The sequence below is a fragment of the Phacochoerus africanus genome, chromosome 3 (genome assembly GCF_016906955.1).
Source record: "Phacochoerus africanus isolate WHEZ1 chromosome 3, ROS_Pafr_v1, whole genome shotgun sequence".
In the NCBI taxonomy this organism is placed as follows: domain Eukaryota; kingdom Metazoa; phylum Chordata; class Mammalia; order Artiodactyla; family Suidae; genus Phacochoerus; species Phacochoerus africanus.
The window spans coordinates 160,319,835-160,347,281 of record NC_062546.1 but is presented as its reverse complement, the minus strand read 5'-3'; the positions used below and the strand labels follow the sequence as shown (position 1 = coordinate 160,347,281).

The following is a 27,447-nucleotide window of genomic DNA, read 5'->3' as shown; positions in this document are numbered from 1 at the left end:
TGGCAACTTTGTTCATTGGTATCTTTGTACTTATGATGAAGCTACTGTTTCAAAATTATTATAGCTTTAAAATATGTCTCTATCTGGTAGGACAAGTTGCTCTTGTTTTCTTTCAGGATTGTCTTAGCTAGTCTTGGAGTTATGATTTTCCAAATGAGTTTAAAATTTTTGTGATTTCACAGAAGATTTTATTGAGATTTGGATTGGAATGACAATGAATTATAGATTAATTCTGGGGAATTGACATCTTTGATATGGAGCCTTCCCACCTATAAATGTTGCATATGAGTTTGTTTTTCATGTCTGTTTTAAAGAAAACTTATAAAATTATAATTTACAAAGCAGAAAATCCACTCATTTCAAGTATACAACTCAGCAATGTTTAGTAAACTTATGCAATCATCACCATAAGCAAGTTTCAGAACATTTTCATCAGATTGACTTTTTTTTTCTAGGGCTGCTCCTGTGGCATGTGGAGATTTCCCAGGCTAGGGGTCCAGTCAGAGCTGTATCCGCTGGCCTATGCCAGAGCCACAGTAACAGGGGATCTGAGCCATGTCTGTGACCTACACTACAGCTCACAGCAACACCAGAACCTTAACCCACTGAGCAACATCAGGGATTGAACCCGCAACCTCATGATTCCTAGTCGAATTCCTTAACTGCTGAGTCATGATAGGAGTTCCACAGATTGACTTTCACATCCTTTCATAATGTTTTATAATTTTCTCCATAAATAATCCTGCTTAACATCTTTTTTTTTTTAAAGTGTTATTCTTAGGTAACTTATTTGTGTGTGTGTGTCTTACAACATCTAATGGTAATTTTGCCTATTATATTTTCTAATCAAGTATTTCTGACATATAGAAATGCTTTTGATTTTTGTATTTCTATCTTATATCCAGCAACCTTGCTGAAATTTGTTGTTACTTCCAATGACATTTCTGTAGATCCTCTTGGCTTTTCTACATGGGCAATTCTACCATGTCCACATAGTTTATTTCATCTCTTTCTTTCCGGTCCTTATACCTATGACTTTCCTTGTAATACTTTGGCTAGGACCTCTGTTATTATGCTGAATGACTGTAGTGTCTTATTTCTGATGCCCATGGGAAAGCTTTTAAAATTTATCCTGTAGTATAATCTTTTTGTAGACCTTTATACCAAGTTAGATGTTACTTCTATTTCAACATTGTTATTTCCTTTTGTTTGTTCAGTTGTGGTGGTGGTGGTTGTTACCAGTGCTTGAGCATCCACTTTTTCTGATCTTTACTCTTCTTCTAGGCAGGAATTTACTGAGTTCCAGGATCAGCAGTTAGTTAAGTCTCACAAATCATGTGGCTTTTTCTCCTGTGAGGCTTTATGCAGGTAGCTCATTGTGTACATGTGTGGCCTAGTACTTATTCCTGACTCAGAATTGATACACACTCACTCGTAATCTTTGGCTGTAGCTTCCACACAGCTGTTGATGTTGAGTTTCTTATTTATTTCTGGCACCTGGGGATTTTTGTTGTTTGGCTTTGAACTTGGATATACATTTAAAACAAAATTTTTTTTGAATTTCTATGTTTTTAAAGTAGGAGTGGAGAAAAGAGGCTGTTTCCCAGTTTGACTCAGTGAGCCGTGTTGAATGGACACTTACTTCTAAAATTCTACAGTGAGAACCTACTGTATAGTGTTGGAAAATCTCAATAGTGTGTAATAATCTTTCTGGGAAAAAGAATGGATATGTTTGTATGTATGACTGATTCACTTTGCTGTGCACCTGAAACTAGTGCAACATTGTAAGTCAACCACACTCCAGTAAAATTAAATTAAAAAAATTCTGCAGATCAGATTTACTCAGAATGTTTTATTCAGTCTAAAAATTTATAGCAACACTGTCCAATATTACTTTCTGCAGTGATGAAGATATTTTGCTTCTGTGCTCTGCAATATGATCATCACTGGCCACACATTGCTAATCAGCATTTGAAATGGGGCTAGTGTGATCAACGAACTGAATTTTAAATTTTACTTAATTGTGAGAGGGGAAGTCTAAGATGGTGGAGTAATAGGACATAAGGCTCATATACTCCCACAAATACATTGAAAATACAACTATATGTGTAACTATTTGCACAGGAAATTTGTGAAAACCTGAAAAAGACCCCAAGATTATGATAGAGCAAGAAAAACATTAGGACACAAGAAAGACAAAGAGTAAGAGAAAAAAGAATGAAAAGGAAATGAGATGGGACCTACCCTCCCAGGAGGGAGCTAGAAGGAGGAATAGCTTCTGCACTCTGGGAAGTTTCCTCACCAGAGATGAGATCAGCCAAAAACAGAGGAGGAGCTCTGAATGGTCTGAAGCAGTTAAGAAGGAAACAGTCCTCCACAAATGGTCAGTGCTATTGCAACAGGCATCTGTAGGCGGGTGCCAGCAGGTGTTGGGAACTAAAACTTTGGCCTTAGAGATCAGACCCAAAGAGGGAGCTGGGGGCAGTTATGTGGGGAAGAAAAGGGGTTTGACATGCAGAAATCGCCTGGAGGGACTAGAGTATGGGGCAACCACAATAGAGAGCATCTAAGCAGAGGCAACCCAGTTGGGTTTGGAGACTAGATGCCATTGTTTGGAGGTGTTGGAAGGAAGGGGCGGGATCCACCACTACAGCCTTGTTCCCTAAGCCCACTTTCTCAAGCTGCAGGACACTCCCTGCCTCAGCTCAGGAACCACTTGGCAATAGTGGTTGGCAATGGCTGGGATGCAGCCCTGCCCTTAGGGCTACAGGCTTCTTGGAGCAGATGGAGTAACTGCCTGGAAGAATAACACAAGTTCCTGGTTCCTGCTGCTGGGGGCCCCGCACTAGTAGAGTCCAACCTGCACCAGAAGAGCTGCCAGCCATGGTGGTGCTCATCCCCCGAGAGATCAGGGAAAACACAGGTGATTTGGCTCCACCCAGAGAATCTGCAGGGGATCCGGCCAGCAGGGCAGCGCCAGAAAAGCTTCTGGTGGTGGTGCTTGCTTTCTGATGGAGTTGTGCGCTGCCCAACTAGGGAAAAGCACAAGATACAGGACCCCAGCCAGTGGCCCTGTGAAGGCTTATGTCAATGGCACTCTTTCCACTGAGAAAGAGTGGAGAAAGATTGGTATTGCAATCTCAATCTGCAGGACTACAGAGAGTACTACCGGCAGCAAGGAAGTGGGAGGGACTGCCAGAAACATATCCTGCAGCTACAGAGACAGCCTGTGAGTGACAATTAGGGAGACGCCCCCACCCTTGAGACTTTAGAAAGAGAGCCCTAGAGTGGCCAAGCAAGGAGAATGCCAGCAGAGCAGTGGAACATGCTCCCATATCTACAGAGAACAGTCCCTAGAGCCTACTCAGCAAAGTGGTGCACATGAACCACTACCACCCCTGAGAACTCCAGGACTGGGCATCTGCTTCAACATCTACATTCTAACTGCAGGGGACAATTAGCAGAAAAGTAGACACTACGAGATACCAAAGAAGCATCCTTTAGACAAAGGAACAAGACAGGAATACACAAAAACCACTAAATGATGAGGAGATAGGCAATTGGACCTGACAAAGAATTCAGAGTGATAATAGGAAAGATGATCCAAGGTCTTGGAAAAAGAATGGAGACACTGATTGAAAACTTAAAAAAGAATGTTTAACAAAGAGCTAGAGGATTTGAAAAGCAAAATGAATAGTGTGATAGCTGAAATGAAAAATAATCTAGAAGGAACCAATAGCAGGTTAACAGAGGCAGAAGAATGAGTAAGTGAGGTGGAAGACAGAGTGATGGAAATCACTGCTACAGAAAAGAACAAAGAAAAAAAGAAAAACACTGAGGAGAGTCTAAGAGACTTCTGGGACAACATTAAATGTACCAACATTCGCATAATGGAGGTTTCAAAAGGGGAGGGGAGAGAAAAAGGGCCAGAGAAAATATTTGAAGAGTTTGTAACTGAAAATTTCCCAAATATGGGAAAGGAAACACTCAAGTGGAAGAAGCACAGAGAATTCCATACACAGTAAACTGCAGAAGAAATACAGCAAGACACATACTAATCAAACTGACAAACATTAAGTTCAGAGAAAAAATATTAAGAGACACAAGGGAGAAGCAACAAATCACGTATAAGGGAATTTCCATAAGGATAACAGCATATCTCAGCAGAAACTCTACAAGCCAGAAGAGAGTGGCAAAATATATTTGAGGTGATGAAGAAGATGAACCTATAATGAAGAATACTCTACCCAGCAAATTTCACATTCAGATTTGATGGAGAGAGAAAAAGCTTCACAGACAAGCAGGAGCTAAGGGAATTCAGCACCTCCAAACCAGCTCTACATCAACTACTAAAGGAACTTCTCTAAGCAGAAAAGAAAAAGCGACAGTTTGAAAGGAGAATATTAAAAATGAAGAAGCTCACTGGTAAAGGCAAAGATAATTTAAAAGTAGGAAATCACCCATTGACAAATACGATATCTAGCAAGCATGAGAAGAGAGGACAGATGCAGAACATTGAAAATGCATTTGAAATTAAGGAGAGCAGCAAGATAAAACAATTCTGGACACATATAGATGGATATATCAAAATATAAGGGGAACCACTAGTCAAATAACTAATGATCACACACATAAAAAGGAAAAACCAAGCAAAACATAACAGTAAACATGGTCAGCAAATCACAAGAAAAGATGAAAAAAAAAAAAAAAAAAAGAAGGGAAGACAAAAGATCCAAAATAGCAATCCAAAAAGAATTCTGTTAAAGTAAATGACAGTAAATACATACTTAACCATAATTGCATTGAATGTAAATGGATTAAATGCTCCAACTAAAAGCAAAAGACTAACTGAATTGATTCAAAAGCAAGACCCATGTATGTACTCTCTACAGGGTACCCACTTCAGATCTCTGGACACATACAGACTTAAAGTGAGGGAATGGAATAAAATATTACATGCAAATGGAAATTGTAGAAAAGCAGGAGTAGCAATACTCATATCAGACAAAATAGATTTTTTTTTTTTTTTTTTTGCTATTTAGGCCTGGACCCACGGCATATGAAAGTTCCCAGACTAGGGGTCTAATTGAAGCTACAGCTGCCGGCCTACACCACAGCCACAGCAACACCAGATCTGAGCTGCATCTGCAACCTACACCACAGCTTACAGCAACACCTGATCCTTAGCCCACTGAGCAAGGCCAGGGATTGAACCTGCAACCTCATGGTTCCTAGTCAGATTCATTTCCACTGCACCATGATGGGAACTCCAGACAAAATAGATTTTAAAATAAAGAAGGTCACAGGAGGCAAAGAAGGACATTACATAATGGTCAAAGGATCAATACAAGAAGAAGAAATAACAATTTTAAATATGTAGGCACCTAATATAGGAGCAATACAATATAGAAGGCAACTACTAATAGCCATAAAAGGGGAAGTTGACAGTAACACAATTATAGTGTGAGACTTTAACACCCACTTATAGCAATGGATAGATCATCCAGACAGAAAGTCAGCAAGGAAACACAGGCCTTAAGTAATGCACTAGACCAAACAGACAACTGATATCTATAGAAATTTTCACTCCAAAGCAGCAGAATACACTTTCTTTTCAGGTGCACATGGGACATTCTCCAGGATAGATCACATCTTGGGCCACAGATCAAGCTTTGATAAATTTTTAAAAATTGAAAATTATTTTAAGCATTTTCTCTGATTACAATGCTACGAGACTAGAAAAAAACTGCAAGAAAAAGACAAAAACCATACATTCTTAGAAGCTAAACAATATGCTACTGAACAATCAATGGATCATTGAAGAAATCAAAGAGGAAATTAAAAGATATACAGAGACAAATGACATGAAGATACAACAATCCAAAACCTATGGGACACAGCAAAAGCAGTTCTGAGAGGGAAGTTTATAGCAATACAGTCTTATCTCAGGAAAGAAGAAAAATGCAAATAAACAACCTAACCTTACACCTTAAAGCATCTAGAGAAGGAAGAACAGATGAAGTCCAAAATTAGTAGAAGGAAAGAAATCATAAAAATTTGGGCAGAAATTAATAACAGAGACAAAACAGTTGAGAAGATCATTGAAACCAAAAGTTGGTAAAAATTGATAAACCATTAGTCAGGCTCATCAAGAAAAAAAGGGAGAGGGTTCAAATCAATACAATTAGAAACGAAAAAGGGGAAGTTGCAGCTGACACTGCAGAAATACAAAGGATCGTGAGAGACTACTATGAACAACTGTATGCCAATAAAATGGACAACCTAGAAGAAATGGACAGGAAGAACAAAGGTACAGCCTACCAAGAATGAACCAGGAAGAAATAAAAAATATGGATAGACGTCACAAGAACTGAAATAGAAAACGTGATTAAAAAACTTGCAAAAAAAACAAAAGTCTAGGACCTGATGGCTTCACAGCTGTGTTCTACCAAACATTCAGAGAAGAGTTAACACTTCTTCTTCTAATATGTTTCCAGAAAATTTCAGAGGAAGGAACACTCCCAAGCTTATTCTATGAAGCCACCATTACCCTGATACCAAAACTAGACAAAGATACCACACACAAAAAAAATAAAATTACAGGCCAATATCACTGATGAACATAGATGCAGAAATGCTCAACAAAATATTAGCAAACCACATACAAATATACATTAAAATGATCATACACCATGATCAAGTAGGATTTATCCTAGGAATGCAAGTGTTCTTCGATATCTACAAATCTATCAATGTGATATACTACATCAACAATCTTAAAAATAAAAACCATATGATCATCTCAATAGATGCAGAAAAAGCTTTTGACAAAATTCAACACCCATTCCTAATAAAAACTCTCCAGAGAGGGCATAGAGGGAAACTACCTTAATATAATAAAAGCCATTTTTGATGAACCCACAGCTGACATCATTCTCAATGGTGAAAACCTGAAAGCATATTCAGTGAGATCAGGAACAAGACAAGGAGGCCTTCTTCAAATGGTTATTCACCATAGTCTTGGAAGTCCTAGTCATGGCAATTAGTGAAGAAAAAGAAAAGGAATCCAAATTGGAAAAGAAGTAAAGCTATTCCATTTTGCAGATGACATGATTCTATACCTAGAAAATCCTAAAGACACTACCAGAAAACTGTTAGAACTCATGGATAAATTTGGTAGTCTCAGGATACAAAATTAATACACAGAAATCAATTGCATTTCTATATATCAACAGTGAAATGTCAGAAAGAGAAATGAGGGAAATAATCTCATTTACCATTGCATCAAAAAGAATAAAACACCTAGGAATAAACCTACCTAAAGAGACCAAAGACTTATACTCTGAAAACTATAAGATACTGATGCAAAGAATCAAAGAAGACGCAAATAGATGGAAAAATATACCATGCTCTTGGATTGGAAGAATTAATATATTCAAAATAGCAATACTACTTAAGGCAATCTACAGATTCAGTGCAATCCCTATCAAATTTCCAATGACATTCTTTACAGAACTAGAACAAAACATTTTAAAATTTGTTTGGAAACATGAAAGACCTTCAATAGCCAAAGCAATATTGAAAAGAAAAAAAAAATGGAACCGGAAGAATCAGGCTCCCTGACTTTAGACTCTACTACAAAGCTGCAGTCATCAAGATAGCATGGTTCTGGCACAAAAACAGCAATATAGATCAATGGAACAGGTTAGAAAGCCTAGAAATAAACCCAAACACCTATGGTCAACTAATCTGTGACAGAGGAAGCAAGATCATACAGTAGAAGATAGTCTTTTCAATAAATGGTGCTGGGAAAACTGAACAACTGCATGTAAGAGAATGAAATTAGAACATTGTCTAACACCATACACAAAAATAAACTCAAAATAGCTTAAAGACCTAAATGTAAGGCCAGATACTATAAAATTCCTAGAGGAAAACAGGCAGAACACTGGCAGAAATCACAGCAACATCTTGTTTGATCCACCTCCTAGAATAAAGACAATAAAGACACAAACCAGTGGGACCTAATTAAACTCAAAAGCTTCTGCACAGCAAAGGAAACCATTAAAAAATGAAGAAACAGCCCACAGAATTGGAGAAAAATTTTTGCAAATGACTCAACTGACAAAGATTTAATCTCCAAAATATATAAACAACTCATACAACTCAAGAACAAAAAACAAACAAACAACCCAGTTGAAAAATGGGCAGAAGACCTAAATAGACATTTCACCAAAGAAGACATGCAGATGGCTAGCAGGCACCTGAAAAAATGCTCGATATCATTAATTATTAGAGAAATGCAAATGAAAACTACAGTGAGGTACCACCTCACACCAGTCAGAATGGCCATCATTAACAAGTCAACAAATGACAAATGCTGGAGAGGGTGTGGAGGAAAGGGTATCCTCATACACAGTTGGTGGGAATGTAAATTGGTAAAACCACTATGGAAAACACCTCAGAAAACTAAGTATAGAAACTACCATATGACCCAGCAGTCCCAATCCTTGGCACATATCCAGACAAAAATTTCCTTGAAAAAGATATATGCACCCATATATTCATCTCAGCACTATTCACAATAGCCAAGACATGGAAGCAACCTAAAAATGCTCATTGACCAATGAATGGGATAAAGGAAGATGTGGTACATAGGTACAGTGAAATACTACTCAGCCATAAAAAGGACAAAATAATGCCATTTGCAGCAACATGAATGGAACTAGAGATTCTCATACTAAGTGAAGTAAGTCAGAAAGAGAAAGACAACATATGACATCACTTGTATGTGGAGTCTAAAATATGGTACAAATGATCTATCTACAAAACAGAAAAGATCATGGACATGTGGCACACACTCATGTTTGCTGGGGGAAGGGGGAGGCAGTGAGATGAATTGGGAATCTGGGGTTAGTAGATGAAAACTTTTATTTGGAGTGAACAGGCAATGAGATCCTGCTGTATAGCACAGGGAACTATATATCTAATAACTTGTAATGGACCATGATGGAGGATAATGTGAGAAAAAGAATGTGTATATATATATGTGTGTGTGTGTGTGTGTGTATATGTATATATATGTATGTATGTATGTACGACTGGGTCACTTTGCTGTACAGTAGAAATTAACAGAACATTGTAAATTAATCATAATAAAAATTTAAAAAATAAAAAGGATAAGCCAAAAAAATTTATTTTGATTAATTTTAATCTAAATAACTACATTTGCTGTTGGCTTCTAAATTAGTGCAGTTCTGTACTAAATTAAATTGGGGGGAAAACCTCTAAGCAGTTTGAAACAATGTTAATATATATATAGAGAAAACCTTCAAGATATAATTTCTGTACATTACAATGACCTATTTTAGTCATTAAGGAATTTAACAATTAGATTCTGGCTTTGTGAACTTCATCACTTAGCTTCTGATATTTTGTATCTAAAACATACATTTCTGTAGCTGAAACTGTACATTAGTATCTCCATCCCAATCAATTGAGAAATCTGTTTCCATTGTGTCTAGGGAATTATAGTTAAAAATTGAGGGCTGTGGAAGTCCTTGTAAATGTGAAATTAGAATTGTGCTTTGGTGACTCATTAGGCAAATTGTGAATATTTGTAGAATTGCTAGATGTATCAAAACTGCATTTTATATTGGTCCTTAGTAGGGAATTTGTTGGCAACAAGCTGTATTAGCACAGTGATTTATATTTCTATGTTGTTGGCAACTTCCTCTCTCAGAGGAAGGAAAAACAAAAAAAGGGAAAGGAACAGAGTAAAAGTTTACAGAATTTTTGAGCTTTAAGGGACTTCTGAGGCAAGTTTCTTCATAAATGAAGAAACTTAACCATGTGTCATGTACATGATATATGTACATACATATAACTCGTGTATATATAAACAAATATATATGTACACCTAATACCATTATACATATATTGAGTTTTCAGTATATAAGTATCTAATTCCAGTATATATATTGAATATAGTTTAATGGCCAGTTAATGACAAAGCTGAGACTAGGATTTGGGTCTTCTAACTCCCAGTCTGGCCTTTTTCCTATATGCTACACTTTGTATCCAGATAGTTCGTTGGATGCATAGAAAACAAATTATGTTCTTTAAAATATGATTGTGTTACATAAACATCAGTGGCTTGTAAGGCAAATGTTGTTTTCCTTAATAGCTGGGTTATTGAAGAGTTTCATTTGTTTCAAATTGAAGCATTGAGTTATTTAATAATTAATAGATATCAGGATTGAATATGGATTGACATTTTAAAAAGAACATATTTTATAAGCCATATGTTTAGTCCACTTTGATATTTCTTGCAAAAATTTCTTAGGAAAAAATACTCAGAGTTCATGTAGCATGGGATTTTTTTGGAAGAAGCAAATGTATTTTAAACATCGTAACTAATTACAGCTATATTTCTTTTAGATTCTTGCCGGAAACCATATATTGCACTTATTCATGGAATAACAATGGGTGGGGTAAGTAGACTGTTTATTGTCATCATTGTTATGAGTTGTATTAAAAATGAGTTAATTATTAAACATAAGTTAATTATTAAAGAGAAGTGAGATGGTGAGTGTAATATAATAGAACTTGTTGAAACAAAATTGTGTTTGGAGCCTTGCAGGTTTGGGATATAATACTTGCTTTCCGCAAAAGAACACCTTCTTAATTATGTTTGTTACATACTATTTCAGATTCTTGAATTAGTAAGTTTTCTTTCTTTTCTTTTTCTTTCTTTTTTTTTTTTTTCTTTGCTTTTTAGGGTTGCATTTGCAGCATATGGAAGTTCCCAGGCTAGGGTTTGAATTGGATCTGCAGCTTCTGGCCTGTCATAGCCACAGCAATGACAGATCCGAGCCATGTCTGCAACCTACACCACAGCTCATAGCAACGCCAGATCCTTAACCCACTTAGTGAGGCCTGGGATCAAACTTGTATCCTCATGGATACTAGTCAGGTTCGTAACCACTGAGCCACAATGGAACTCCTAGTAAGCTTTCCTAACTAACAAAACGGGGTCTTTTTTTTTTTTTCCTTTTGTAGAGTCCTTTTTCCACTTAATAGAATGATTGCTTTCAATAGCTTCAGAAGAGAAATGGGAATGTTGAGTTATTTTATTAGACTCTGGATTGTGGGGATGTGGTTGCCAAAATTATATTGACTGCACAAAATTTAACCTTAGTGAAAGGGTTTGGATTCTTTATGACGTTCTCTGCAAGTGTGTTTCTAACAGTTGACAAATCTTTTTAATAGCACAGATACAAAAATACTAAGTCTTAAATGTCACTGGTCTTGAGTAACTTGATAAGGAGTGGGAGAAAATATGAAATACAGAAAGTGTTAAAATTTATGGCATTGGCAAAGACGAGCCTTTTTTAAAGACATCAGAATGGGTCTTCATGGCAGGAAAAGATTTAAGGAGGTAGTAGGAAGCCAAAGAGTGGAATTTCAAAGATTGAACCTGTTAAGTGTTTGGAAGGTTTAGTTATTGGGAGTATAAGAACTCCCATCTTTGTAGGAAAACCACACACAAGATGAAGTCTTTGGGGCACTTAGAATTGCTTAGATCTTGCGTGTCATCTTGGGAAAGGAGTATCCCCTAGCAGCTATGGTTGGAAAGTGCATCAAGGGCAAGCTATACCTCTCTGCTTGTGGCAGGTACTGAGCATGAGTTGATCGCACTTTCTTTGTTAAGGAAGTGTTAAGATGGGAAAAATAAGAGCAACCTGAAAAAATTATGTGGAACAAGGGGAATGAAAACATCTAAAGCATTGAAGGAAGAGCCCCCTGTGAATGTGAAAGGAACCGGGAAAAAATGAAAATAAACAAAAACCATTGGACATTCTATTATTTGGCTCCAATAACGTAGGAAAGACAACCCATTAGGAGACGACAAGCTCTCAAGCTTAAGAAAAAGTAGACAAATAGTTTTGTCTCTTGTCTTTATCTTGATTCTGATCAGTAAATTGTTCTTATATTAAGAAAGGATTGTAAGAAAACTTCAACCATCCAAAAGATGGCGCCATAGAGCTTGATTTTTATTATCTTGTTTTTACTATAGAAATTTTTTTCTTCCAGCAAGGAACATGACAGTTTTATTGTCTCTTGTTATTTACCATGAAGAGTAGCATAGCACTTATTAGATGGGATGGCTAAATTCTGCTATGTTTCAGATTTAAGAAATTTGAAGATTTACTCAATATTTCAGTATACAGTAAAATGAAAATGTTTCTGAGTGGTTTTCCACTGGGTTAATCAAAATTATATGATCATGTCATTACACTGTTTCTGAAAGAAAGAAACATTTTTTTTTATGAGTAGAAATTTGAAAGAATAATTGATTTTGTTTCCTAGGAAGGAAGAGTTTTAATTTCCTTTACTCTTTATTTTAAAATCTGAAGTCATATTTTCTCCATTTAATATATAATAGAACAGTAAATCTGCTTTAAAAATTAAAATTAAGGAGTTCCCATTGTGGCTCAGCAGTAACAAACTTGGCTAGTATCCGTAAGGACACTAGTTCGAACCCTGGCTTTGCTCAGTGGGTTAAGGATTCCACGTTGCCGTGAGCTGTGGTGTAGGTCACAGATGTGGCTCGGATCCTGCCTTGGTGTGGCTATGGTGTAGGTTAGCAGCTACAGCTCCAATTCAACCCCTAGCCTGGAAATTTGTCATATGCCATGGGTACGCCCTAAAAGGACCAAAAATAAATTTAAAAAATAATTTTAAGTAATTAAAGAATGTAGAAAAGTCCTTACATTTTTGTTCTGTACATGTATTATCACCCACATTTCCCTTTCGACTGAATTGGATTTTAAGAACTTTAAAATTTTTCTTTCCTTCCTTTTCTTTCTCTCTCCCTCTCTTTCTTTTCTCTTTCCAAGCCAATATGGGTACAATATGGTATAGTTTTTGTATTTCTCAAAGGATCAGGATGCTGCCAGCAAAAGGGTTTTGTGATCAGTATAATGGAAAATTAGGTTTTAAGGCATTCTTTAGAAGAGGTATATTCTAATGAATGGAGAAGAAATGGGAATTGGAATGGGAACAACAAGCATATAGAGTCCCCCAAAGACTTTTTGGTACACCAACTAGCCAGCCCCATGGAGATCTGACCAGCACTCAGTTAAATGGGAGCTATTGAGTCAGATTAAGTTTAGCCACTGATTAATGTCATTGAGACATGTTCTTTTCTTATGGAAAGAATTAATAGTCTCAAAGATTGAATTAGGTTAATGTATTGAAAAGATCTGTAAGACATAATAGGTACATCTTTGTTCTGTTTTAAAAGGTATTTTGTTTTGCTGCTGTTAGAGACAATTTGAATAGATGACATTTTAAGAAATTACATTTTTTTTGTCTTTTTTTTTTTTTGCTATTTCTTGGGCTGCTTCTGCAGCATATGGAGATTCCCAGCCTAGGGGTCTAATCGGAGCCGTAGCCACCAGCCTACACCAGAGCCACAGCAACGCGGGATCCGAGCTGCATCTGCAACCTACACCACAGCTCACGGCAACGCTGGATCGTTAACCCACTGAGCAAGGGCAGGGACTGAACCCACAACCTCATGGTTCCTAGTTGGATTCGTTAACCACTGTGCCACATCGGGAACTCCAAGAAATTACATTTTTATTATAGTGAAATGCTAGGTTTTTCTTTTCTTTCTTTTTTTTTTTTTGTGTGTGAGTTTGTTTTGTTTTTTTTGCCATTTCTTGGGCCACTCCCGCGGCAAATGGAGGTTCCCAGGCTAGGGGTCTAATCAGAGCTGTAGCCACTGGCCTATACCAGAGCCACAGCAATGCAGGATCTGAGTGGCATCTGCAACCTACACCACAGCTCACGGCAATGCTGGATCCTTAACCCACTGAGAAAGGTCAGGGATCAAACCCGCAACCTCATGTTTCCTAGTCGGATTCGTTAACCACTGAGCCACGATGGGAACTCCAAGGTTTTTCTTTTAACAGCATTTAGTTATTTAATAGAATCTGAGCAATTGTAAAAGAAGAGATGAAATAACTTTATTAACTATGTTAAAGAAGATTTTTAAAGAAACTTACTTAGCTTACTTTGGTATACCTCTTCCCCTCATGTCATTTAAATCTCTTCATTAAAAAAATTATTATAATACTATTTAATATGCTTACATTGTAGTATAATGAGAACACTGGGACATACGTGGGCCATGCCATTTTTAAATGAAAAACCAGCCAAGAAGCTATCAAAAGAGCAAATATTAAGTCATTAGGAAAGCCTGGAAAACATTCTGAATTTATATTTTGCCATTTTAGTTGCCCATGCTTGAGACTTCCAATGTGAAGGCTACAGTCCACCAACCAAAGAATGTTCTTTTTCATGAGTAAAGATAGGAAAGGCTGTCTGTGGGAAATCAATCATGTATTTGCTCCTGCATGCTATTCATCAGTGGTATCTCCTTCAACTTTAAGGACTAATTGAGAGGCTTAGCCATATTAAAAAAAATGATTTTAGAGAGTTGCTGCTGTGGTTCAGTGGGTTAAGAATCCGACTGCAGAGGCTGGGGTTGCTGGGGAGATGTGGGTTTGATTCCTGGCTTGGTGCAGTGAGTTAAAGGATCCCCACCGACCCTCCCTACCCCCACCAAGGATACCAAAATCTGAGGATGCTCAAGTCCCTTGCATAAAATGACATAATATTTGCATGTAACATATGCATGTCTTCCTGTATACTTTAAATCATCTCTAGGTTGCTTATACTTAATACAGTGTAAATGCTGTGTAATACAATGTAGATACGATGTGAATAGTTGTCAAATTTTGCTTTTTGGAACTTTTGGAATTTCCCCCCCAAATATTTTCAATTTACAGTTGGTTGAATCTGCAGGTACTGAGGGCTGAGTGTATTTTGGATATTGACCCCTTATCAGTTATATGGCTTGCAAAAATAATTTCTCCCATTTCATAGGTTGCTATATCATTTGTTGATGATTTTCTTTGCTGTGCAGAGGCTTTCATTTGATGTAATTCATATGTTTGTTTTTGCTTTTGTTGCCTTTGCTTTTGGTAACACTTCCCCCAAATCATTATCAAGGTCAGTACTAAGGAGCTTACCCATGTTTTCTCCTGGGAGTGTTATGGCTTCAGGTCTTACATTTAAGTCTTTAATCCATTTTGAGCTTATTTTTTTGTATGGTGTGAGGTGTCCTCTTTCATTTTTTTCTATATGGATATCCAGTTTTCCCAACACTATTTACTGAAGAAACTGTCTTGTTCCTATTGTATATTCTTGGCTCCTTTGTTTAAAAGTAATTGATCATATACGTGCGGCTTCATTTTTGGCTTCTCTCTCTCTCTCTGATTCCATTGATCTATGTATCTGTTTTTATGCTGATACCATAGTGTCTTAGTGACTGTAGCTTTATAATATGATTTGAAGTCAGGAAGTGTGATGCTTCCAGGTTTGTTCTTTTTTCTCAAGATTGATTTAATTATTTGGGGTCTTTTTTGATTCCATTCAAATTTTAAGATAATTCAATTTCTATAAAAAAACACTGGAATTTTTTTTTTTGTCTTTTTGCCATTTCTTGGGCCGCTCCTGTGGCATATGGAGGTTCCCAGGCTAGGGGTCCAATCGGAGCTGCAGCCGCCAGCCTATGCCAGAGCCACAGCAATGCGGGATCCGAGCCGCGTCTGCAACCTACACCACAGCTCATGGCAATGCCAGATCGTTAACCCACTGAGCAAGGGCAGGGATCAAACCCACAACCTCATGGTTCCCAATCGGATTTGTCAACCACTGTGCCACAACAGGAATGCCACACTGGGATTTTGACAGAAATTACTTTGGGTAGTATGGACATTTTGGTGTATATTGCTTTGGGTAGTATGGATATTCTGTTTGTTTTGTTTTGTCATTTTGCCTTTTCTAGGGCCGTACGCATGGCATATGGAGGTTCCCAGGCTAGGGGTCTAATCAGAGCTGTAGCTGCCGGCCTACACCACAGCCACAGCAATGCGGGATCCGAGTTGTGTCTGCAACCTACACCACAGCTCATGGCAATGCCAGATCTTTAACTCACTGATCAAGACCAGGGATCAAACCCACAACCTCATGGTTCCTAGTTGGATTTGTTAACCACTGAGCCACGACAGGAACTCCAGTATGGACATTTTAACAATATTAATTCTTCCAATCTATGAGCACAGAATATCTTTCTATACTATGTGGTTTCTTTAATTTCTTTCAACAATGTTTTATACTTGTCAGTGTAAAGCTCTTCCACCTCCTTGGTTAAATATAATCTTAGTATTTTATTCTTTTTGTTGATTATAAATGGAGTTGTTTTTTTAATTTCTCTTTGTGAAATTTATTTGTGTACAGAAGCATAACTGATTTTTGTGTATTGATTTTGTATCCTGAAACTACTAAATTTGCTAGTTCTAACAGTTTTTTGGTGGCATCTTTAGGGTCTCCTATACATAATATCATGGCATCCTAAGAGATAGTTTTACTTACTTTCTGATTTGGGTCCTTTTATTTCTTTTCTCACCTAATTGCTCTGGGTAGGACTTTCTTTGGTGAGAGTGGGCATCCTTGTCATGTTCCTGTTCAGCTTTTCACTGTGAGTATGGTGTTAGCTGTGGGCTTACCATATTTGGACTTTATTATGTTGAGGTGCATTCCAGCTATACCTAATTTTTTTTTTTGTGTGTGTGTTTTCTGGGGCTGCACCCATGGCACATGGAGGTTCCCAGGCTAGGGGTCTAATCAGAGCTGTAGCCACTGGCCTATACCAGAGCCGCAGCAATGCAGGATCTGAGTGGCATCTTCAACCTACACCACAGCTCACGGCAATGCCAGATCCTTAACCTACTGAGCGAGGCCAGGGATCGAACCTGTGACCTCATGGTTCCTAGTCGGATTTGTTAACCACTGAACTCCTATACCTAATTTTTAAAGGTTTTTTCTTTTAAAACCATAAAAGGATGTTGAATTTTGTTAGATGCTTTTTCTGCATCTATTGAGATGATTATATGATTTTTATCCTTCATTTTTGTTAATGTGCATCACATTGATTTTGCATATGTTGAACCATTCTCGTATCTTAGGAATAAATCCTACTTGATCATGGTGTATGATCCATCTGAATGTCTTGTTGAATTTAGCTTCCTCAATATTGTGAGGATTTTTATGTCTGTGTTCATCAGGAATATTGCCCTGTAGTTTTCTTTTCTTACAGTATTTTTCTAATAAGAATGATAGACATTCTTATCACTATATCTGCTTGTGTAGATCAAGATTATCTGACTTCAGATACATGGATGTGATTCTTATTTGTCCTTTGTGGGTTCAGAGTGGAAACAGCCAATTGCAAGTGTGATGAAACTAGACTTGAAGTGGATGTGCAAAGATAAACGATAATCAGTCAGAAACTAAAGAAAGGTACTACGGTGCAGTTGCCCTGGAAACTAAAAATAAAAACTATATTATAGACTGGCAAAGCTGTTTTACATAGAAAGCAATAAAATACATTAAGAAAGGAAGAATAATCAGACAAAAAAGAATATGAAAAAGAGCTTCCTTAAAGACAAATATTAGCAACACAGCAGGATTTGTGAAAGGAAGAATGAAGTGGAAATTTCCCTTAGATTTCTAAGTGTTTAGAATGTGTACGTATGTGTACTCATTTTCATTTGTGTTCTCTGTTGGAATTTCTCCAAGAATGGATGGAGATTTTTTTTCTTGATAGAGAGGGCCAGGTTCCCCCCCTCTTGCCATGGGATTTATTCTCTCTACTTAGATTTCTCTTTTCTTTCAGCATTAATAGGGGGGAGTGAGGGCTGCTTTTAGTTGCAGAATTTCTCATAGTAAATTTTTAGGGTCATTTAGTTTCTCAATGAACTTCTTAAATAGGTAGCATTGGGTTATGTTTTTTAAGACACAATTACTTATCCTCTAACAAATATTCTTATGCTTTTTAACTCCTTCTCACTGCTTGTCTGTCTTATTAGAGAGGACCCTTTATTTTCTCCTTTCCTATATTCTTTTTCCCCTGACTTCTAGTCTAGAGATATGTAAATACAGAATTTGAAAATACTGGCAAACAGACTCACAGACTTTGAAAACAAACGTATGGTTACTGGAGATAGGATTAAGATGGTGGAATAGAAAGACTGGTGCTCAACTTCTCTCACAAAAACAACGAAATTATAAACAAATGCTGAACAACCTTCAACCAAATGGACTGGAAACTTTCAAAAAGATATTATACTCCAGAAGACAAAGAGGAGGCCACATCAAGAGGTAGGAGGGGCGATTATGTGATATAAGCAACCCCATACCTGCTGAGTGGGAAGCCCACAGACTGGAAAGTAACTGTATCACAGAGACTCACCTACAGGAGTGAGAGTTCTGAGCCCCACTTCAGGTCCTGATGCCTGGGGATCTGGTTTTGGGAGAAAGAGCCTCCAGAGCATCTGGCAGTGAAGGCCAGTGGGGCTTGTGTACAGGAGCTTTATGGGAATGGGGGAAATGGAGACCCCATTCTTGAAAGGTGCACTCAAGCTTTCATGTGTACTGGGTTGCAGGGCAAAGCAGAGGCTCCATAGGAGTCTGGGTTGGACCTGACTGCAGTTCTTGGAGGATCTCCTCGGAAAACGGGGTGACTGTGGCTCCTTGTGGGGGAAGGACATTGGAGGCAAAGCTATCAGGAATGTTCATCAGCATGTGTTCCTGTAGAGGTGGCCATTTTGGGAAAATCTGGCCCCACCCATCAGTGCTGAGAAGCCCCAGGCCAAACAGTAATCCAGATGGGATCACAGCCCCACCCATCAGTAAACAGGCTGCTGAAAGACCCCTCCTCCCAGGCACACAGCCACCTCTAATCTCAGAGACAAAGCCCCACCCACTAGAGGGATAGGAATCAGTCCCACCTACCAGTGGGCAGCCACCACTCCCTCCCATCAGGAAGCCTACAGCAAGCCCCCATATCAACTTCAGCCACAAGGGGGGCAGACATCAGAAGTAAGAGAGGCTGAAACTTTGTTTTCTGCAAAAAGGAGACCACTCCAAAAACCTATAAAAATGAAAAGGCAGAGAGCTATAATGCAGATAGGGAGAAAGAAAAAAAAGAAAAAAAAAAACCCCAGAAAATCAACTAAGTGATCTGGAGATTATCAGCCTCCAGGAAAAAGACTTTAGACTGACGATGCTAAAGATGATGCAGGACATTGGAAATAAACTGGAGACAAAGATGGATCATTTACAGGAAACACTGAGCAAAGAAATACAAGGTTTAAATCTTAAGCAAAAAGAGATGCAAAATACAATAGCTGAAAAAAATTCATTGAAAGCTGGCAACAGCAGAATACAGGAGGCAAAAGAACGAATAAGTAAGGTGGAGGACAGATTAGTGGAACTCACTGATGCAGAACAGAAAAGAGAAGAAAGATTGAAAAGAAATGAAGAGAATCTCAGAGAACTCTGGGACAACGTTAAAAGCATCAACATCCATATTCTCCAGAAGGAGAAGAGAGGGAGAAGGGGACAAAAAAAATATTCAAAGAGATAATAGCCCCAAACTTCCCTAACATGGGAAAGAATCCACTCACTCAAATTCAGGAAGCACAACGAGTACCATATAAAATAAACCCAAGGAGGAATACACTGAGACACATACTAATCAAACTGACCAAAATTAAAGACAAAGAGAAAATCTTGAAAGCAGCTAGGGAAAAGAAAAGAAACAAATAACATAGAAGGGAACCCCCATAAGCTTATCAGCAGATTTTCCAGCAGAAACTCTGCAGGCCAGAAGGGATTGGCAGGATACACTTAAGGTGATGAAAGGGCAAAAACCTCCAACCAAGATGACTCTACCCAGCAAGGCTCTCATTCAGATTTGAAGGAGAAATCAAAACCTTCACAGATAAGCAAAAGCTAAGAGAATTCAGCAACACTAAACCAGCTTTACAATAAATACTAAAGAAACTTCTCTAGGCAGAAAAGAAAATCCACAACTAGAAACAAAAATACTACAAATGCCAAGGCTCACCAGTAAAGGCATATACACAGTAAATGTAGGAAATCATCCACACATGAACATGCTATGCAAATCAGAAATCAAATGAGAAGAGGAGGGTACAAAAGCAAGACACGGGAGGTGAAATTGCAATTAAGAGACCAACAACTTAAAACAATCTCATATATATAGGTTCTTATATGAAAACTTCAGGGTAACTGCAAGCCAAAAATATATAATGGATGTATACACAGATAAGAAAAATCAACTCAAATACAACACTAAAGATGGTCATTAAACCACAAGAGGAGAGAACGAGAGAAGAAGGGAAGAAAAAAAGCAACAAAAACAAATCCAAAGCAGTTAATAAAATGGCAGTAATAGCATACATATCAATAATTACCTTAAATGTAAATGGACTAAATGCCCTGACTTAAAGACATAGGCTGGCTGAATGGATACAAAAACAAGATCCACATATATGCTGTCTCCAAGAGACCTACTTCACTTCTAGGGACACATACAAATTGAAAGTGAGAGGATGGAAGAAAATATTCCATGCAAATGGAAATCAAAAGAAAGCTGGAGTAGCAATACTTACAACAGACAAAATAGACCTTAAAATAAAGAATATTATAAGAGACAAGGAAGGTCATTACATAATGATCAAAGGATCAATCCAAGAAGACGATTTAACAATTGTAAATATATATGCACCCAAGAGAGGATCACCTCAATATATAAGACAACTGCTAACAACCTTAAAAGGAGAAATTGACAGTAACACAATAATAGTGGGGGACTTTAACACCCCACTTACAGCAATGGACAGATTATCCAGACAGAAAATCAATAAGGAAATATAGGCCTTAAATGAAGCATTAGACCAGATGGACTCAAGATATTTTTTTTTTTGTCTTTTGTCTTTGTTGTTGTTGTTGTTGTTGTTGTTGTTGCTATTGCTATTTCTTGGGCCGCTCCCGCGGCATATGGAGGTTCCCAGGCTAGGGGTCCAATCGGAGCTGTAGCCACTGGCCTACGCCAGAGCCACAGCAACGCGGGATCCGAGCCGCGTCTGCAACCTACACCACAGCTCATGGCAACGCCGGATCGTTAACCCACTGAGCAAGGGCAGGGACCGAACCCGCAACCTCATGGTTCCTAGTCGGATTCGTTAACCACTGCGCCACTACGGGAACTCCTGGACTCAAGATATTTATACGACATTCCATTCAAAAGCAACAGAGTACACATTCTTCTCAGGTGCACATGGAACATTCTCTAGGATTGATCACATTCTTGACCACAAATCAAGCCTTGGTAACTTTAAGAAAATTGAAATCATATCAAGCATCTTTTCTGACCACAACACTTTACAACTGGAAAGTAACAACAAGAAAAACTGCAAAAAAACATGAACACATGGAGACTAAACAATGTGCTACTAAACAACCAATGGATCACTGAAGAAATCAAAGAGGAAATTAAAAAACACCTAGAAGCAAATGACACCAAAGATACAACAGTCCAAAACGTATGGAATACAGCAAAAGCAGTTCTAAGAGGAAATTTTACAGCAATACAAACCTACCTCAGGCAATAAGAAAAAGCTCAGGTAAATAACCTATGTTTACATCTAAAGCAGCTAGAGAGAGTAGAACTGACAAGACCTAAAGTTAGCAGGAGGAAAGAAATCATAAAGATTTGATTTTATGAATCAATGAAACAGACACTAGGAAAACCATAGAAAAGATACATGAAAATAAAATTTGAAAAGACGTATAAAATTGATAAACCCTTAGCCAGACTTGCCAAGAAAAGAGAGAGGACTTGAATCAATAAAATTAGAAATGAAAAAGGAGAAGTTACAGTGGCATCCCAGAAATACAAAGAATCATAAGACTACTACATGCAACTATATACCAATAAAACAGAAAAGCCAGAAGAAATGGACAAATGCTTAGGTACAATCTTCCAAGACTAAACCAAGATGAAATAGAAAAGATGAACGGACCAATCACAAGTACTGAAATTGAAGCTGTGATTTAAAAACTTCCAACACAAAAGTCCAGGACCAGATGGCTTCACAGGCGAATTCTATCAAACAAACATTTAGAGGAGAGCTAACACCTATCCTTCTGAAACCATTCCAAAAAATTGCAGAGGAAGGGATACTCCCAAACTCATTCTATGAGGCCATCATCGCACTGATACCAAAACCAGGCAAAGATAACACGCACACACACACACAAATTAGAGGCCAATTTTCACTGATGAACATAGATGTAAAAATCTTCAATAAAGTACTAATAAAGCAGATCCAACAGTACATTAAAAGGATTACACATCATGATCAAGTGGGATTTATCCCAGAGATGCAAGGATTCTTCAATATCTGAGAATCAGTCAGTATGCCACATTAACAAACTGAAGAATAGAAACCATGCAATTCTCTCAATAGATGCTGCAAAAGCCTTCGACAAAATCCAGCACCCATTTCTGATAAAAACCTTTCAGAAAGTGGGCATACAGGGAACCTACCTCAACACAACAAAGGCCATATCATATATGACAAACCCACAGCTAACATCATTCTCAATGGTGAAAAGCTGAATGAATTCCCACTGAGATCAGGAACAAGACAAGGATGTCCATTCTCGCCACAACTATTCAACATAGTTTTGGAGGTCCTAGCCATGGCAATCAGAGAAGAAGAAGAAAGAAAAGGAATCTGAATTGGAAAGGAAGCAGTAAAACTATCACTATTTGCAGATGACTTGATACTATACCTAGAAAATCCTAAAGACTCCACCAGAAAACTGTTAGAGCTCATCAATGAATTTGGCAAAGTCACAGGATACAAAATTAATACCCAGAAATTGATGGCATTTCTATATTCGAACAACAAAAGACCAGAAAGAGAAATTAGGGAAATGATCTCATTTACCATCTCATCAAAAAGAGTAAAATACTTAGGAGTAAACCTACCTAAAGAGACAAAAGACCTGTACTCTGAAAACTATAAGATGATGATGAAAGAAATCAAAGATGACACAAATAGGTGGAAAGACATACCATGCTCTTGGATTGGAAGAGTCAATATTGCCAAAGTGACTATACTACCCAAGGCAATTTACAGATTCAATGCAATCCGTATCAAATTACCAAGGACAATTCTCACATGTTGCCGGAGGCCAGCTCTGGCGGCCAGGGAGTGTGCACTTTTTCCCAAACAAGAGAGACGGACGTCGGCTTTTGCAATGGAGACAGCCTCTTTGTCCCTTCTTTCAGGGCACTAGACTGCTCAAATTTTATTGGCGTAAGTGGTTGATTATATAGACAGCTTTTTGCTACAGATTACATCACAGTGTTAAAAGTACATTGGTTAACTATTACATGGTATAGTAGCTATACATCATGTTTTAAGATCTCTATCTTAACTAAACTTAGTGAGTACTTTGAAGAGGCCATAGACACAAGAATTTGGCATTCACAAACCTTGTTTGTAGACTGGTGCTTATCTTCAAGGCGTTATGGCAAGGAGATAGTGAAGTAAATATAAACCAACTTAAACTAGCTACCACTTAAAAGCTTTTAAAATCAAAGACAAAACTCACAGCTAGGTTTTTTGGATAACATATGGCTAACTTCTATGGATCTCATTAAAATCCTAACTCTAAAGTTTACTATATAACTAGTTAATAGATAAACACTATGTTTTAACTAAGTTGGATTCAAATAGGGGAAAGTCCTTCAGGATGAAATTCTTATTATATTATTGTTATAACTTTGTTAAATCATCACAGGAAAATAGGAATGGAAAATAAGAACAGTAAGTAAATAATCAGGAAAGACTGAGGAAAACTGAATAACAAATAAAACAACTGGAAAGGCTAGGTCACCCGAGAAACAATCCATGTTCTCCAGTGCAAACATGGAAATTGTTTTCCTAGGAAAGCTCCAGTTCTTCCCCATCAACATCAAAATGAGAGCTGTGTAACTTGAGGCCTGCCCTCAACTTGTACCTTGCAGGCAGGCTTTCATCCTGACCAGAAGCCCACCTTTGGCATGTACCATTCAGGCAGGCTTTTATCCTGTCCAGAGGCCCACCTTTGGCATGTACCATTCAGGCAGGCTTTTATCCTGTCCAGAGGCCCACCTTTGGCATGTACCATTCAGGTGAGCTCCCTTCCTTGGTTAGGAACCTGCCTTCAGGTTTTTCTGCCATCAGGCAAGGTCCTTGTTTTGAGTCCCTGCATTTTCTCAGCTCCCCGCACTCACAGAACTTGAACAAAATATTTTAAACTTTGTGTGGAAGCACAAAAGACCCAGAATAGCCAAAACTATCCTGAGAAAGAAAAATGGAGCTGGAGGAATCAGACTCCCTTACTTCAGACTATACTACAAAGCAACAGTCATCAAAACCATATGGTACTGGCACAAAGACAGAAATATAGATCAGTGGAACAAGATAGAAAGCCCAGAATTAAACCCATGCACCTACATCAACTAATCTGTGACAAAGGAGGCAAGAATATACAATGGAGAAAAGACAGCCTGTTCAATAAAATAATGAAATTAGAATACTTCCTAACACCATACACAAAAATAAACTTAAAATGGATTAAAGACCTAAATGTAAGACTGGATACTGTAAAACTCTTAGAGGAAAACATAGGCCAAATACTCTCCAACATAACCCACAGCAATATCTTCTCAGATCCACCTTTAGAATAATGACAATAAAAAAAAAATAAACAAATGGGACTTAAAAGTTTCTGCACAACAGGAGTTCCCATTGTGGCTCAGTGGTTAACAAATCCGACTAGGAACCATGAGGTTGTGGGTTTGATCCCTGGCCTTGCTCAATGGGTTAAGGATCCAGTGTTGCTGTGAGCTGTGGTGTAGGTTGCAGACTTGGCTCAGATCCTGCATTGCTGTGGCTCTGGCGTAGGTTGGAGGCTACAGCTCCAATTCGACCCCTAGCCTGCGAGCCTCCATATGCCACGGGAGCAGTCTAAGAAATGGCAAAAAGACAAAAAAAAAAAAGTTTCTGCACAACAAAAGATATCCTAAACAAATCAGAGAGACAACCCACAGAATGGGAGAAAATCTTTGCAAATGAATCAGCTGACAAGGGATTCATCTCCAAAATTTATAAACACCTTCTGCAGCTCTATACTAAAAAAAAAAAAAAAACCCAAACAACCCCATCAAGAAATGGTCAGAAGATCTAAATAGACAGTTCTCCCAAGAAGACATACAGATGGCCAAAAACACCTGAAAAGATGTTCAACATCACTCATTATTAGAGAAATGCAAATTAAAACCACCATGAGGTACCACCTTACACCAGCCAGAATGGCCATCATCCAAAAGTCTACAAACAATAAGTGCTGGAGAGGGTGTGGAGAAAAAGGAACCCTAGTGCACTGCTGGTGGGATTGTAAATTGGTGCAACCACTGTGGAAAGCAGTATGGAGATGCCTCAGAAAACTAAACATAGAACTACCAGTTGATCCAGCAATCCCACTCCTGGGCATCTATCCAGAGAAAACCATGACTCACAAAGACACACATACTCCATTGTTCATTGCAGCACTATTTACAATAGCCAAGACATGGCAACAACCTAAATGTCCATCGACGGAGGAGTGGATCCAGAAGAGGTGGTACATATACACAATGGAATATTACTCAGCCATTAAAATGAACGAAATAAGGGCATTTTTAGCAACATGGATGGACCTAGAAATGATCATTCTGAGTGAAGTCAGCCATACAATGAGACACCAACATCCAATGCTTTCACTGACATGTGGAATCTGAAAAAAGGACAGATGGAACTTCTTTGCAGAACAGATGCTGACTCACAGACATTGAAAAACTTATGGTCTCTGGAGGAGACAGTTTGGGGAGTGGGGGGATGTGCTTGGGTTGTGGGATGGAAATCTGTGAAATCAGATTGTTATGGTCATTATACAACTACAGATGTGATAAATTCATTTGAGTAATAAAAAATAAATAAAATACACTGGGGAAAAAAAAAAGACATACAGATGGCCAAAAAAACACATGAAAAAGTATTCAACATCACTAATTTTTAGAGATGCAAATCAAAACCACTATGAGGTACCACCTTACACCAGCCAGAATGGCCATCCTCAAAAAATCTATAAACAATAAGTGCTGGAGAAGGCGTGGAGAAAAGGGAACCCTGTTATACTGTTGGTGGCAATGTAAATTGGTCCAAGCACTGTGAAAACAGTATGGAGATGCCTCACAAAACTAAAAATAGAATTACGATTTCATCCAGCAATCTCACTCCTGGGCATCTCTCCAGAGAAAACTGTGACTTGAAAAGATACATGTACTCCATTGTTCATTGGAACACTATATACAATAGCCAAGACATGGAAACAACCTAAATGTCCATTGACAGAGGAGTGGATCAAGAAGATTTGGTACATGTATACAATGGAATATTACTCAGCCTTTAAAAGGAAAGAAAGAACGGCATTTGCAGCACAGCATGGATGGACCTAGAAATTATCATGCTAAATGAAGTCAGTCAGACAGTTAGGCACCAACATGAAATGCTATCACTTATGTGTGGAATCTAAAAAAAGGATACTGTGAACTTCTTTGCAGAATAAATACTGATTCGCGGACTTTGAAAAACTTATGCTTTCTAAATGAGACAGATTGGAGGCTGGGGGGATGCGCTGAGGGTTTCGAATGGAAATACTATAAAATTTGGTTGTAATGATCATTGTACAACTTTAAATGTGATAAAATTCATTGTGTAATTAACAAAAAGCATTTGAAAGTACTGTTTTCTTCCCCTTTTCTTTTTAGGGCCGCACCTGTGACATATGGAAGTTCCCAAGCTCGTCATCTAATCGGAGCTGCAGCTGCTGGCCATAGCCACAGCAAAGCTAAATCTGAGCGGTGTCTGTGAGCTATGTCACAGCCCATGGCAACACTGGATCCTTAACCCAGTGAGTGGGGCCAGGGATTGAACCTGTGTCCTCATGGATACTGGTCAGGTTTTTTACCACTGAGCCACAATGGGAATTCCCTGTAAGTACTTTGATTTCCTAAATAGGAGCTTGGCTTTACTGCCTGACCCCCGCCCTGTCCCCATTTTAAGGTATTGATCTATGGGAAGTAGAACTTTTACTTTCTAGTGATATGTGTATTCTTGGCAACTTTCACTGACTTGGCAGATTCTCAGATCTGCAGGGAGTTCTTTTCCTTGACCATTTCCTGTGGTCATGTTGGGTCAGGATTTTGGTTCATTTCATGTTTTTTGTTTTTTTTTTTTTTTGTCTTTTGTCTTTTTGAGGGTTGCTCCCATAGCATATGGAGGTTTTGTAGTGGTCGAATCAGAGCTGTAGCTGCTGGCCTACACCACAGCTCACGGCAACACT

The 27,447-nt window shown here is 38.1% G+C and overlaps 1 protein-coding gene across 2 annotated transcripts in view; it reads left to right on the top strand.

Annotated features, from left to right (window-relative positions):
* Positions 1 to 27,447, top strand: part of HIBCH (3-hydroxyisobutyryl-CoA hydrolase) — a 136,753-nt gene that overhangs the window by 50,469 nt on the left and 58,837 nt on the right. For both annotated transcript variants that reach the window (XM_047773066.1, XM_047773067.1), the window contains one exon: positions 10,441 to 10,493. In XM_047773066.1, the coding sequence (XP_047629022.1) occupies positions 10,441 to 10,493 (53 nt within the window). The remainder of the gene's footprint in view (positions 1 to 10,440; positions 10,494 to 27,447) is intronic.